Source organism: Polyodon spathula, chromosome 17 (genome assembly GCF_017654505.1).
Source record: "Polyodon spathula isolate WHYD16114869_AA chromosome 17, ASM1765450v1, whole genome shotgun sequence".
Classification (NCBI taxonomy): domain Eukaryota; kingdom Metazoa; phylum Chordata; class Actinopteri; order Acipenseriformes; family Polyodontidae; genus Polyodon; species Polyodon spathula.
Genome location: NC_054550.1, coordinates 11,455 through 25,000, shown reverse-complemented (window position 1 = coordinate 25,000; position 13,546 = coordinate 11,455). Strand labels below are relative to the sequence as shown.

General features: G+C 36.1%; 1 protein-coding gene across 2 annotated transcripts in view; it reads right to left on the bottom strand.

The window, feature by feature from the left end:
* The window catches only part of LOC121329913 (fatty acyl-CoA reductase 1-like), a 17,296-nt gene extending 8,285 nt beyond the window's left edge, over window positions 1-9,011 (bottom strand). The window contains exons 1-8 of one of the 2 annotated variants that reach the window (XM_041275934.1): window positions 8,840-9,011; window positions 6,659-6,878; window positions 4,407-4,582; window positions 3,947-4,126; window positions 1,427-1,604; window positions 753-797; window positions 434-561; window positions 133-200 (exon numbers count right to left, since the gene is read on the bottom strand). In XM_041275934.1, the coding sequence (XP_041131868.1) occupies window positions 133-200; window positions 434-561; window positions 753-797; window positions 1,427-1,604; window positions 3,947-4,126; window positions 4,407-4,582; window positions 6,659-6,847 (964 nt within the window). In that variant the 5' untranslated portion in view covers window positions 6,848-6,878; window positions 8,840-9,011. The remainder of the gene's footprint in view (window positions 1-132; window positions 201-433; window positions 562-752; window positions 798-1,426; window positions 1,605-3,946; window positions 4,127-4,406; window positions 4,583-6,658; window positions 6,879-8,839) is intronic. The other variant, XM_041275935.1, reaches the window with a different exon arrangement.
* Window positions 9,012-13,546: the final 4,535 nt, after the last annotated feature.

Below are 13,546 nucleotides of genomic sequence, written 5' to 3'. Positions count from 1 at the left end.
GCTTATCTTATTTCCCCCTATTACAAAATTACTGTAATCTAAAACAAACATTTGCTTTCCTGCAAGTTCAACTGACCAATATTGATTGTTTCCTAGAATATAGTATAAATACAGTGCAAATGTTTTCCATACCAACTTCACCCCAGTAAAAGGGGTTAACTCCGCCTGTTGTGCAGTTGTACACCAACACATTTCTTGGCCTGCAAGAAAATCAAAGTCTGTAAAACACTTCATTTACCTTGTCAATTATTACTTTGAACTAGTCATTTCACACTCGATAAAACTCGTTGACTCACAACAGTCATGGATAGCACTAAGCTCTATATTCATCCCTACTACTAAATGCACCTTGACCTATTTTATGCACTCGACACTGCTGTGTGAAATAACTGTAGTGACCTCAACCTAAATCAAAGCTTAAAAGCCCGATTACCTAGTGTACCTGTGAACTCCCGAATACCAAGCTGCAGCCAGTGTATGGTTGACAACTACATCGACAGGAACAAGATCTGCAACTGCGTCATTGGAAGCTCTCATGGTGCGAAGGATTCCCTTTCCAGCCTGAAAAGACGACAACAGCCTTTAATAAATCAAAATATCTCATAACAAAAACAATAGGATTAGTGCCCTAAAGAAGCGGATTCATATCCAAATACCTACTGAAATTGCTCACTTTAAATCAAGCATCTAATTCAATGCTACCTAGAACATGCACTTTCATTCAGAATCACCAAGATTAAATATGTACTTACAGCAATAAAGATTCCACTGGGCCCATTAAAATTATCAATCCAGCCCTATTGAGAAAAAAAAAAAAAAAAAAAAAAACACATCACTCAAGGCTTCAATTCACACACACTTACACATTTGACCACCAATACCAAAAGTACTTTTATCTTAATACTGAACCTAGTACAATTTATTGTCACCGATTCACAAAACAGAACCTTAATTTGTTAATCTTCTAACCCACCTGGCTGGCAATACAATTAATAAAACTACTTTTGCAGAAAGCCAGCTATTTGCTTTTGCAAAGCAGGCCTTTTTTTTTTTTTGGCATGATACAAATAAATATCAATGTGTTTCTTAAAGTGGGGTGGGGCAGTGCCTGGGTGCGTGATTACCAAGCTGTACACAGCAAAGTGGGCTAGACTTGAAGGATCAAATCACCCTCAGCCCAGTAAGTTTAGGCTGGGAAAAATAAAGTGAAATTACAGCAAGGAGAAAGGCATACTTCAAATACTAGCATTACACTGCACCATCGTGAAACATTACTTTGTACACTAACATAATATATTACAGTTGTGAGACACTAAACCAAAGAGATTTATACAACGTTAACTTCTTCACTTTCAAATGCATGTGGCACTTTGTTCAGCACATGACTTTTATATGAAAGATATATGCTACTTCCAGGTTTACTCACAGGAAACGGCTCTTTCCAGCTAGCTCCAACAATAGAAGGTCTGATGATTACTACATTGAGGTTCCCGCATTCCTGCTGCACAACCTGCTCTGCCAGAGCTTTCGTATATGTGTAGGTGTTGGGCCTTTCACCAATTAGCTTTGGTGTGATTTCATTGATCAATTTATCATCCATCCACCTGCATATACAAATGCAATACATTTGATCGGTACCACAATAGCATCATTTTTGATAAATATTTTACCACGGCTACTCATTTACCTACACTGTAAAATACCTGTACTGTATAAATTATGGACCCTGATCAAAACCTGTGCAATGTCCAGAATGCAATCCAATACTTCCTATCCAATTGCACAGATTAGCGCATGTTAGATTTTAAAATAGAAGCCCAAAGTTGTTACATGAAGCAGAAACAGGGTCTTCTACAAGCTTTGTCTGGATAAAAAAAATAATAATACTAAATCAACAGTGAGTATCAGGCTTACTATGCTAAACCAGCAGCGCTAATATCCCTTCTTTATATATGGGTATTGAATTCATATTTCATGTGTGTCAGTATGTTATTAAATATAAGCTACAGTACCCCACACATGCTTTACGAGCATTTGCAGGATTATATAATATCCACAAAGTGGTCTGGACTGAACTTCTCCAAACTGAACTGTTTAAGATCTACGCTATTGCTGCCTGTTGAAAAATAAATGCTGGTGCAGGCTGTCATCATCACTGAAAGGGTTTGTTTTGAAACCACGAGACACCAAGCAAAACCTAGACTGGCCTCTTGCCCACCGTTTTAATATCTTTAAAAAAACTGAATAGCGTATGAAGATGTCTCCATCACGGAAGCACTTAATACTGTATGGTTCCAAAGCAACTAAATATATTAAATGATTATTGTATTAATTGATTCATCATCACAACGGCCATGCTTTAAATAACAAATAAGAATTCTAATATACAGTTTAAAATGATTTACCAGGACAAACAGCTTCGTACTGACCAGAGGTCAGTTTTATTTATATTTTCTTATTTTTAGTTTATACTGTACAACTACAGTCTAGTTTACTAAACACATAATATTCAATCTGGACACTACTTCTATAGTTGCAAAACAAGAATGAACAAAACTACACTTTATTAGGGATAAAGCTTTTAAACCTGCATGTTTTGAACTAAAGTTTATATACAGTAAATGCATTTTAAAAGACCAACATTGAAATTTAAGGAGATTACTATACTACAGCATGACCAAAAGCTTTGTATTGAAACAATTAAAATAATTTAAATATTTTATGTATCGCTTAAAGAAATTAAAAAATAATATTGCAAGAGTCAACTGGACGCCAGAATAGTAGTAGAGTATTTCATGTTAGATTTCAAAATGTCACCATTTTCTTAATTTGTCAGCTTTTCATTAAGTCTATGGAAAACTACAAAGTGGTATGTAATTCAAAATGTTAATGTAATACTAATCAGCAGGTTTCATTTGAAATTAGTTAATTCTATAGGGCAATGCAAAACTTATGGCTATAGCTGTATACCTATATATCTCTCTATCAAATGTACCAAAGTGTTTTTTTTTTCCCCCCCCATATCTGTGAAGACTTGTAACACCTCTGATATACTGTCCTTGTACTTTCTATTAACAAAGATACAGTGTTCCCTCTATTTCACAATCTGACCAACACAAAACATTTGGGGGTCAGTGAAATTGTGAAGGGTTGCTATAAACTAAAAGTATATTAGCACAATGAACCACATTTATGAACCCTTGGATTATGAACCCACAAGGGAGCATTGTACACTGAAGGATCACATTGAATTTATGATCAACCAAACTAAAGTCCAATCTCCAAATCAATGTTAAGGGCAAAAAATGCATTTAACACACAGCACCAAAATGCAGAAAAGATATCTGATCACAAAAACAAAATAACTTACTGAATGATAACCACGTGGTGTTGATCCTCAAGGAAAAATATGACAAAACACATGTAAAGGAACAGGACTGCAACTATTGAGAACATTGTTAAAAGCACACTCTACTGTTTAACTGTAAACAAACAGCTAAAGAGTTCTTTCTAAGCCAACTGGAAGAATCCGCAACTCAAACAATAGCAGCAAACTTTTCAATATTAGTGCAGATTTCAGGCTTTTGTTACAGTATGTATTGACACACAGTACCTATATTTTGTATTTATTTATTTATTTTTTAAGCAGAATGAACTAGCCTGAAATGAAACCATTATTCAAAAAGACCAGCTGACTGCTAACCTGTATAAAACCAGCAGATGAAGGCACACCACACAATGTTTTTTTTATTATTATAAATTATTAAAAACAGTAAACAGGGATATAAATATGCTTCCCACTGTATAGTACTTATTTTTACTTTGAGGCAATTGCCTCTTTAAGCAACAGATGTGTCTCAACTCCCAACCTGCAGGAACAGGCCACAGTAACATTTCTTCATCAACACACTAAAGGAAGGAAATAAGTCTGGCTGACAGAACTTACTCCAAAGCATCAATAAGTTTCTTATGATCCACTGGAGCAGGGTAAACAACTTCTTCAATAAGCTTGCGGTTGCAGTTTGCGTAAGCAGTTGAAACATGAAGGAAAATCTCAAGATGCTTCATTCTGTGTGCCAGGGCCAGGAGCTTCTGTGTAGCCAGGACATTCAGCTGCAAAGCATCTCTGCAGAAGGAAAATAAAAACACAGTTACTGGGAATAGATTCGAAATCAAAGGCATTTCAATGAAATAACCAGCGTGTTTTGTAGGCGATATAAAATAAATAAAGCTACCATCCATATATGCAAGCTTATGTATTTTTAAAATAACCAAATTTCACCTTACTCTCCAAGTGCGGAAAATCATTTTTTCAAAACCAATGTAACAAGCAAAGATACACAAGTGATACACTGTATATGTAAAGTATTGTATTATCAGAGCAGAAACCTACTGGGATTACTCACTTCAGTGATTCATTGAATCGGACAGTGGCAGCACAGTGGAAGACTATCTGAATACAGTCAGCAAGCTTCTCTTGGTCTTCTTTGCTCAGGTCAAGTTCAAGCTGCGTCAGATCACTGCTTACAGCTATGATCTTCTTTTTAAAATCAGGCTGCTCCTCTCTCAATCTGTCAAACAGCTGAAAAGAAAGTGTCCTCATAAAACAAGCACACACTATTCGAGGATTGCTACAGCATATAAAAGGAAGTACTATGAATCACGCAACACAGTGAAGTTGTTGACGCCTTGTGTTTCTGCAAGTTTGTGATCCAACATTAAAAACAATAGACATACACATTTTTAAACAAGCACACCAACGCCTCCATATACCTCTATAGTTTAAGGCCCTGTCCACACTGCATAACCGATTTCGAGAACCGTAGTCAAACATTTTAATCCAGCTGAAAGCGTCCACACTAAAAGTAGGGTTTCATGTTTAGTTGGGCTTAATGTGTACAAACACTTAAATAGTTTGACTACATTTCCTAGCAGTGCAATGGACTGTGGGACTTCATGACATTATCCCACCATGCGTTGGATTTTATGTTTACAACCGGCAAATATGGAGCCTATGCTGACAGAAGACACAGCGCTTCTTAGCATGAACGTTATGGCTTTGTTTCTTAAAAACACAAGATACATTTTATCATAATATGTGCATTGCATTTTGAAGTTCTCCTTGAACTATTTCATCGCTCCAGATAACAACGTGCCTCAGAAATTGTATACAGTACAGCAGTATTGATAGTCATCCACAACTCCTTCAGGACGCCTGTTCTGAATAGTGTATTTGTAATTTCCATGAGCCAAAACATATCCGAAAGTATTTTGGGGCATTGGAGGATACATAAAAAATGCAGTTCAGTATTACAGCATCCACACTTCTGACAAACTGCACTACCTGATGCGACCCAATTTAGAACTGGACTCGAAACTAGCCCGAAATGGTCTCAAGTACGGTATTAAAACACTGCACAGTGTAAACACTAACTGTATTTAGCACTTTTAAGCTGTTTAAAGGCCACTAATACTGTTTAAAAGATGTAGCGTAGACAGGGCCTTATAATCTGAATGACATATGCAAGTATGAACAAATTGAATCAACATTCATTGCGCAACTCAAACAAAAGCAGCAAACTTTTCAATATTAGTGCAGATTTCAGGCTTTTGTTACAGTATGTATGACACAGTGCTAATGTTGTAGAAACCAAACTAACAGTTTTCTGTTAACTGTTTCAACTAAAAGGTGACACTGGAGATATATATATATTTTTTTTATATTACGACTGTCCATAATATGGCACTCTTAATTGTACTTTTTTTTGTTTTTTTATTTCCAAAAGGAATGTTACCCCAGTGCATTAAAAGCAAAGCACATATTTTAAATTACATGTGGTGTTATCGCATCATTATTGTAAAAAAAATCAGCCAACATACCAACCAGCATTATGTTTGTGTTCAGAGCTGAGTGTACTGTGTTTAATCAAACCTGTTTCTTAACTACCATTTTGGACTTCCAAGGGCTTTTAGAGCTAATGTATTCGAGCCCTGCATGTTGTATCACTAATAAATTAAAAATCAGCACTGCGGGCACCTCATAGTATGTAAAGGACTCTACATTTTAAACTTTACAAACTACTAGTTTATTTAAAATTACTCCCTCAATACTCACTGTACAATAGATATTGACAACTGAAATGGTCCTAGACCATAGTATTCGGTATATTGGCATCAGGGAGATCAAATCCACCCCATGTGCAATACAGCCTTTTGAGCTTTGAGCCAACACAACTGTGCCACATCTGCTGTTGTGACACCTTACAATCATCCATCCAGAAACTCTAACCTATTAGTTGACATTGTAAAGCCTAATGTAAGCAACCTAGACTTCCCTTGCTTTCTCATATTTCCAATTGGCAAAAAAAAGAGGGAATAATAAATAAAATTAAATAAATAAATTAATAAATTAGTGTGCAAAATGTTTTGGGATGTTTGTCAATAAAAAGATGACCAGAAACAGCAATGATGCCGCATGGTTTTGTACTGTTACAGCAATCACACACTCCTTTTGTGATACTGTAGATTGGTATGTGCTTGTCAATACTATAGTTTTCTGGACCTGCTACTTACTAAAACATTCACAAACATAGCTCACTGTCACAGGACAAAAAGACAGATTCTAAAGAATGCAATTCTTTTTTTTTTTTCTACCTACCTCACAGACCACCATTTCCTCTATGCGTGCCTCGGGGGCCTGTCCTGCTTTTTGTCTGACCAGTACATACACTGCCTTGACTTTGGGGCAGGATCGGAGTAGTTTCTCCAGCAGCACTTTGCCCATGAAACCTGTGGCGCCTGTGATGAGGACATTCTTCCCCTCGTAGTATTTAGGGATGGAAGCCATTCTATCTTATGTATTATATAATACGTTTCGTCTGGAAAACAAGAAAAAAAGCATACAAAAAATCTCGTTTGATGAATCCCGCGGGTGTACAGATAAAACATGCATATAAATATAGCAAACAGACAAGTCTCAATTGTACTTAAAGTAAGCCTATAAAATGGAGAATTCCACCGATTCTATGTGCAGGCCCATGTAAAACATTCAACATACTTGTGTTAACACTGTAGTTTTATAACATTAGAACGCCCATATCATTCAGCTACAGTTTCAAAATCATGTTGATTAAATATGGCATGTCTAGCAGTGTGTGCTGTTCCATAATAAAAAGATGCCTTTATGTAATGATTCAGATGGTATAACAAAGAAACAAAAATTATCTACTGTGGTGCATGCCCGGAGGTATACAGAAATTGCATGAATTTAGTTAACTGATGGCTCACCACAGTATTAGTATTACACACTATTATCAACATGCACATATAGCAGTATAAAAGGGTTTCATACTGCATATCTTAAATTATAGCATACAAATCAAATAGTAGCAATCAATCTAATGACTACAATCAAGTTAATCTAATCCTTGATTCAATTTAGATAAATTAGCAAAGACATACATACAACAGCTACTGTAGGATATTATATATAAAATTAGTGCTATCCGATTGAATATTTACATATTCAAATACAAAAATCAGATTAGTATTCGCTAGACGTTACAGAAATACCTTGCATTTATTTACCGTCTCACTAGAAGTTGCGCGGCAGTTTAAAAAATGGCAAATGAAAGAGCTCAGTGTGATTGATAGATATCTATTACCTTAAGTGTTACATACTGTAACGTCTTGCTGTAAAATAAAGCCACACACAATACTGAATACTGGCGTCACGACTAAAAAACACAAAAAACACAACATTTAAATCCATCTTTTTACACACGCCTCGTGGTGGTTGGCACATAAAAATATTGTTTTGTTCCTTTTAGACAAACGGAAAGTAGCCAACTTCATAATGACTATGTACAGTCTTTGTGGCTGAATTCTCTAATTAAACATATTCTAATGAGAGTTGTGCAATTCAGTAAGAATGCAGTTATAGGCAAATTCTAGACTGGCCAAAGCCCAGAGACGTGTGACCTTACCTTGCCATAACCACTCACTGAGGAATATCGCTATAAACTCATTGCCAATTAAAAGTAAACCTGTGACAGCCGGTTTGTAGCTTATGCAATTGTATAATTCTAAGTAACCTACAGTATGTTATAAATAACATGTACTGAAAGTTACTGTAAAATAACTGTTGGAGAAAGCTGATACGCACTGCTCAGCAAAAGCTAGTCTTGACTGGCTACGAATTCAACTTTCTTCATGGTGTGGTACCGCAGACTAGAAAGCAACTTGATTGACACGAATATACTAGTTTTCCAACAGACAGCTCCCTAGTAAAGTTGTACACCTTGTGCTATTTTAATCCAAATCTACTGGCATGATAGTTACAGAGTGAACGAATAGACAATGCCACCGTTACTGCAGTGTCGATTCCATAGTTATCACGTGTCGTTTATTTCAACATAAACTGGAAATGGCATTAAATCCCTAGATTTATTTTTTCAATGCGTGTTCAAACAGATGACCATGTTAGCCTCCACTCGCACATGTTTTGTCAAAATCACTAATTAAGGATAATTCAACTCTGGTGTTTTCATGACTTGTAAAAATCAAAGGGCCATGAACATATCGATTGTATACGTACGCACCAGAAAACATAACTACATAAATATGCAATGCCCAAAGCCTTCTTTATTATTATTTGTTTGTTATCGATTCGCCACCTTCAGAAACCAGAACAGAAATATCCTGAATGAATCTGACACACACATTTTATTTGCACCGGCGCCACTTCCGGTATATTTCCCGTACTCTGTAAGTAAATTGTCGCTAAAAAGATCCCTGCCGACATAAATAAATAGCGGTAAAGGTAAATGCATTATCATACCTGAATTAGTTTAGCTCTTTTTGTCTTGTTTTGCTTTTTTCTTATCGGTAAACCGGTGCTGTTGTACAATCTTCTCCGCCTGACTTTGATTATGCCACTCAGCCGCCCAATGAGGAACTAAAACAGGACTAACTAATCGAGCACACTTCCTTTGTCAGGCAGGCCCGCCCGACAGAAAGCGCTTTTGTGTCACACGCATTCAACACAAACGAGTGGTTTGCTATTGCAGTGCTAGGTAGCATAGTCAGAAAGTTGTGTGCCATGCGTTTCAACCTCTTATCAGTATTGTTGCACATTTTTTATCTATAGGAATCACGGCAATAAGCATCAGGTGTATCTTGGACAGGGGTGTACAATTGTGTACAATTAATATAATCTGTCAGAACATTTTCTGCTGCTGGGGCAGTTACACTTTTGTCTTTCCTGTATTAACATTAATCCACATTTTTAAACGAAAAGCAGCCTAGTCCTGCTTTTAACCTATAAATCCTATAATGGATTAGCTCCAGCTTACCTTATCTTATTGATCCCATATGTTCCAGGTCAGCCACTCCGATTTCAGCAGTGAACACAGGTGGTAGATCATTTGGCTACAGGACCCCTATGAATTGCCAGTCTCTGTAAGGGAGGCACCAACTATGGCAGCTTTTAAAACTAGGCTGAAGACATATTTGTTATCGTCTATCATACACATGACTACTGCTATTGCCTTTTTACTGTATGTTTTATTGTTGTATCATTTTACTACGATTGCTTTTTACTGTATGCTATATTGTTTTTATTATTTTATCGTACTTATATATTTTATTGTATTTACTAATGTGTTGGTCAGCTTCTAATGGCAACTTGCTGCAGAGGGCGCTATATTAAATAAAGATTTATTGACTGAACCTGACTGGAAGAATCACTGAAAACAGCTCTGTAGCAGATATCAAACTGGGACTGTCACTGCCTATTTGGCAGTCATATGAGGTCAATGCCAAGGTCACCAAGCATTTTGAATTTAGAATTAACATTTAGAATTAAGTGTCCAAAGGAAATATGTAATTACAAACTCAAATGTCATCTGAGATGAAGCTTGAGAGCATCATGGCTTTATAAATATATGGAAACAAAAGGTTATTTTTTCTTGTGCAGCTGCACAATGAATATGAATATACGTTCCAGAACATTGCTCCAGTTTCAATGTGCCACCTACTTCAATGTTTTTGAGTATATGTAGTGTAAAATATTGAAGATATAAAGGTGCCATCTGAGATATAAGCAGTTAGAATACAGGGATGGCAGTTTATAGAATACATAAGGTACCCCCACAGGGGTGCTTAAAAAGTGATGATGTGTTATCCTTGACTTTCTTATAGAGAATTTGTAACACGTCTAGTCTATAATGTCTAAAAAATAAATAAAAAAGATTTAGACTGAAGCATTTTTTTCCACATTTAATAAGCTATTGACTTTAAATGTTGAATTTGTGATACGCGTTTTTAATATTTATAAATTATACCTGAAAGTACACATTTAAAAACACTTGGCAACCAATATATAACAACTCCAATTGACAAAGCAGTTTGTACTTCAGTCCAGGGTAATTGAATATAGCCTGCTGAATATAATACTATAAACAAATGGTTAGGTTTGTGTTCATACACTGCCACCTAGTGTATACAAGCCTTCAAATGTAACAGGGAAACAAACCTGTATTTAACTGTACATTTGGTTTTAAGGAGAGACATGTGGTTAACATCAATAATATATTTTAATGTTGGTAGATATCTTGAAATTAGACCTTTATTAAAACTTCTCACTCAATTCAAATAACTTAAATAAATCAAGCCAGCAGCATATTTTTATATTCAATGTCATTAGAATTATTCTTTGGCCCGCATTCCCTTTATCTATCTAGCAATTTATCAATATCACCAGAAGCTAGAGATAAATTTGTGCCTTATATGTACAGTTTTGGTATATTTTATGTTATAATACATGGTGTTTGTAGAAGTGGTGAGAATAACATGTAAGTGAGATGTTCTTGTAAGTGACTCTGCAGCTGATAGGTAGTTCACACACCCTAGTCTCGTATCTTGTAAAGCGCTTTGTGATGGTGGTCCGCTATGAAAAGCGCTATATAAAAATAAAGATTATTATTATTATTATTATTATTATTATTATTATTATTATTATTATTATTATTATTACTGGAAAATAGAAAACATTACATTGTAAAAACATGAATTTTAGACTAGTGTTTTTATTTTTATTTTATTCCCTTTTTTGTTTGGCAGGAAAACCACATGTAAGAATTGTAGTAGAAAATTCATTACGATTTCCTGGATTGTGGATGATTTCCTTGTCACTCAAGACCCTCTGCTTTCTGAGGGTCATCAATCTAAACTGCCTAACGCCCCATGGAGGGCATGTGGCTGAGGGCATTTCATTGCTTATTATTTTTCTAAATTTTTTAAAACTGTGGTTAGCTGTTATTATCATCAACTATTAACATTAACTTATCACACACAGGCAATCTTATACATGGCCCTGGCCCTGGCGTATATTGACTGTAAGACACCAACGTTTATAGAGAAATTATCATTCACTGAGTTGAATAATAATAATAATAATAATAATAATAATAATAATAATAATAATAATAATAATAATAATGTAGCAATAAAGTGCAATAAGAACATGTAATTAAAACACGTATATAAAAATGTCATAATTACTTTAGAACATGTCATAATGTTCTATAAAGTGTTTTTAATGTTATTTCAAGAAGTACACTGAATGACATAGAAGGATGTTAAACGACATTTATTTTTTGAAATGTGAAGGACAGGGTTTCTTGTTAGAAAAGCATGGACAGGGTTTTCTCATTAGGAAGTTACAAAAGATCAGGATCATAATATTATGAAGGACTTTCTTTTTGTTGGATTAAACATCTAGAAGCAATCAACCCTTTCTTAAATGTAATATTGGGCCAGCTGTATCAAGGTGTTTATGTCCAAGTGCAATTTGCAACATGTTTAGTACATTTTGTATTTTTTTTTACAGTCAGGTAGTCAAATATTATATATATATAAATTCATCTGCAAGGCTTATAGCAACAACAACAATGTTTTAAGCCTTTGTCTCTATGTTGCCTTTGGCAAGTTCTAAATTGATCTTATATAGAAGCTCTGCAAGCACATTGTACCCGCCCAACATCGACAGAAATCCGGCTAAACAAGCTATCTTGCACCCACACCGATCAACACATCTGTGGGTAACAAAAGCAATGAATCAAACAATCAAAAGGAATGTCAAACCTGTATCTGCTCTGCTTATAATTATTGGAAATACAGCATTTTTTTATGGCAAGCAGTTTTAACATCTAAACGTTTACCTCCTAAACTAAAAGATATGATGCCTCTGACGTAGGACTAGCTGTTTTTGTCCACTAGGTAGCATTTGGTATTTTACGTTAGCAGGAATCTGCTTGCACAAGAAGGAATGTTAAGCTGTCATATAATACAAAAATATACTTCCAAGCTGTCATAAGATACAAAGATAATCAGAAAACAAGCTTCTGTGCGTCACACTTCCCACGTGTGCGGGCCTGGCTGCCGACATGCCGTTTTTGTATAATCTGACCACGCGTTGGCCCCAGTTCGGCTGGAAGCCATACGTCATAGTGAAATTTGCGTATAGACCATGCCGGTGTTGTGAAATATCCTGCATCCCCCGATTCTTTGCGACAATGGTTTACCAGGAGACATGTTAGACGACCTTCACCCCGATCCACCTATGGAGCCTGCTCCACTGCATGATAATACTGGGCAAGGAAGAGAAGCATGGCTATCATCACGTATCATATATGTTCAATATATTTTTTATAATTGGTAAACATGTTAAATATATGGATAAGGGGCTCCTGAGTGGCACATCCGGTAAAGGCGCTCTGCATGGAGTGCAGGATGCGCCCTATAACTTGGAGGTTGCTGGTTCAAGTCCAGGATATTACAAGGCTATTGGCCAAGCGCGCCAGGGGCAGGGGGAGGGCTTAGGTCGGCCAGGGTCTCCTCAGCTCACTGCAACCCCTGTAGACTGGCAGGGTGCCTGTGAGTTTGCCTGTAAGTTACCCAGAGTTGCATTGTCCTCCGACACTGTAGCCCTGGGTTGGCTACATTGTGGGCCTGCAGAGTGAAAAGAAGCGGTTGGCTGATGTCACACATTTTAGAGGACAGCGTGTTTTTGTCTTCACCACTCCTGAGTGCCAGGGGTGGTAGCAGTGAGCTGAGCTTAAAAATGCAATTTAAAAAAAAAAAAACAGTAATAATCATGAACAATCCAGACATAAAACACAGCTCTGTGTTTTTATTTATTGTTTGAGAATATATTTATTTTACACAATATTTACATTACATCCAAAATAAATAGTGTTGTTGCTGCTGCAGATTTTGCATGTAGCCTCACCTGTACCTGGAACAAGTAGTTTTGCCTTAGGTAAAGTAGGTTAGGAAAATACACATTATTTACACTTTGTTCCGAGAATCTGCAGGATTTTTTTCCAAACCTAAATGTTTAAGACTGGCCGAAAGCAAAGCCCAAAAATGTGGAAGGCAGTGCTTCAGATTTCCACATTGAGAAATCAACAGTCCAGTGCAAGGATTAGTACAGGTACCCTATCTTTTAAGCACTTACTGCAAGAGAGACCAGAAATGTTAAACA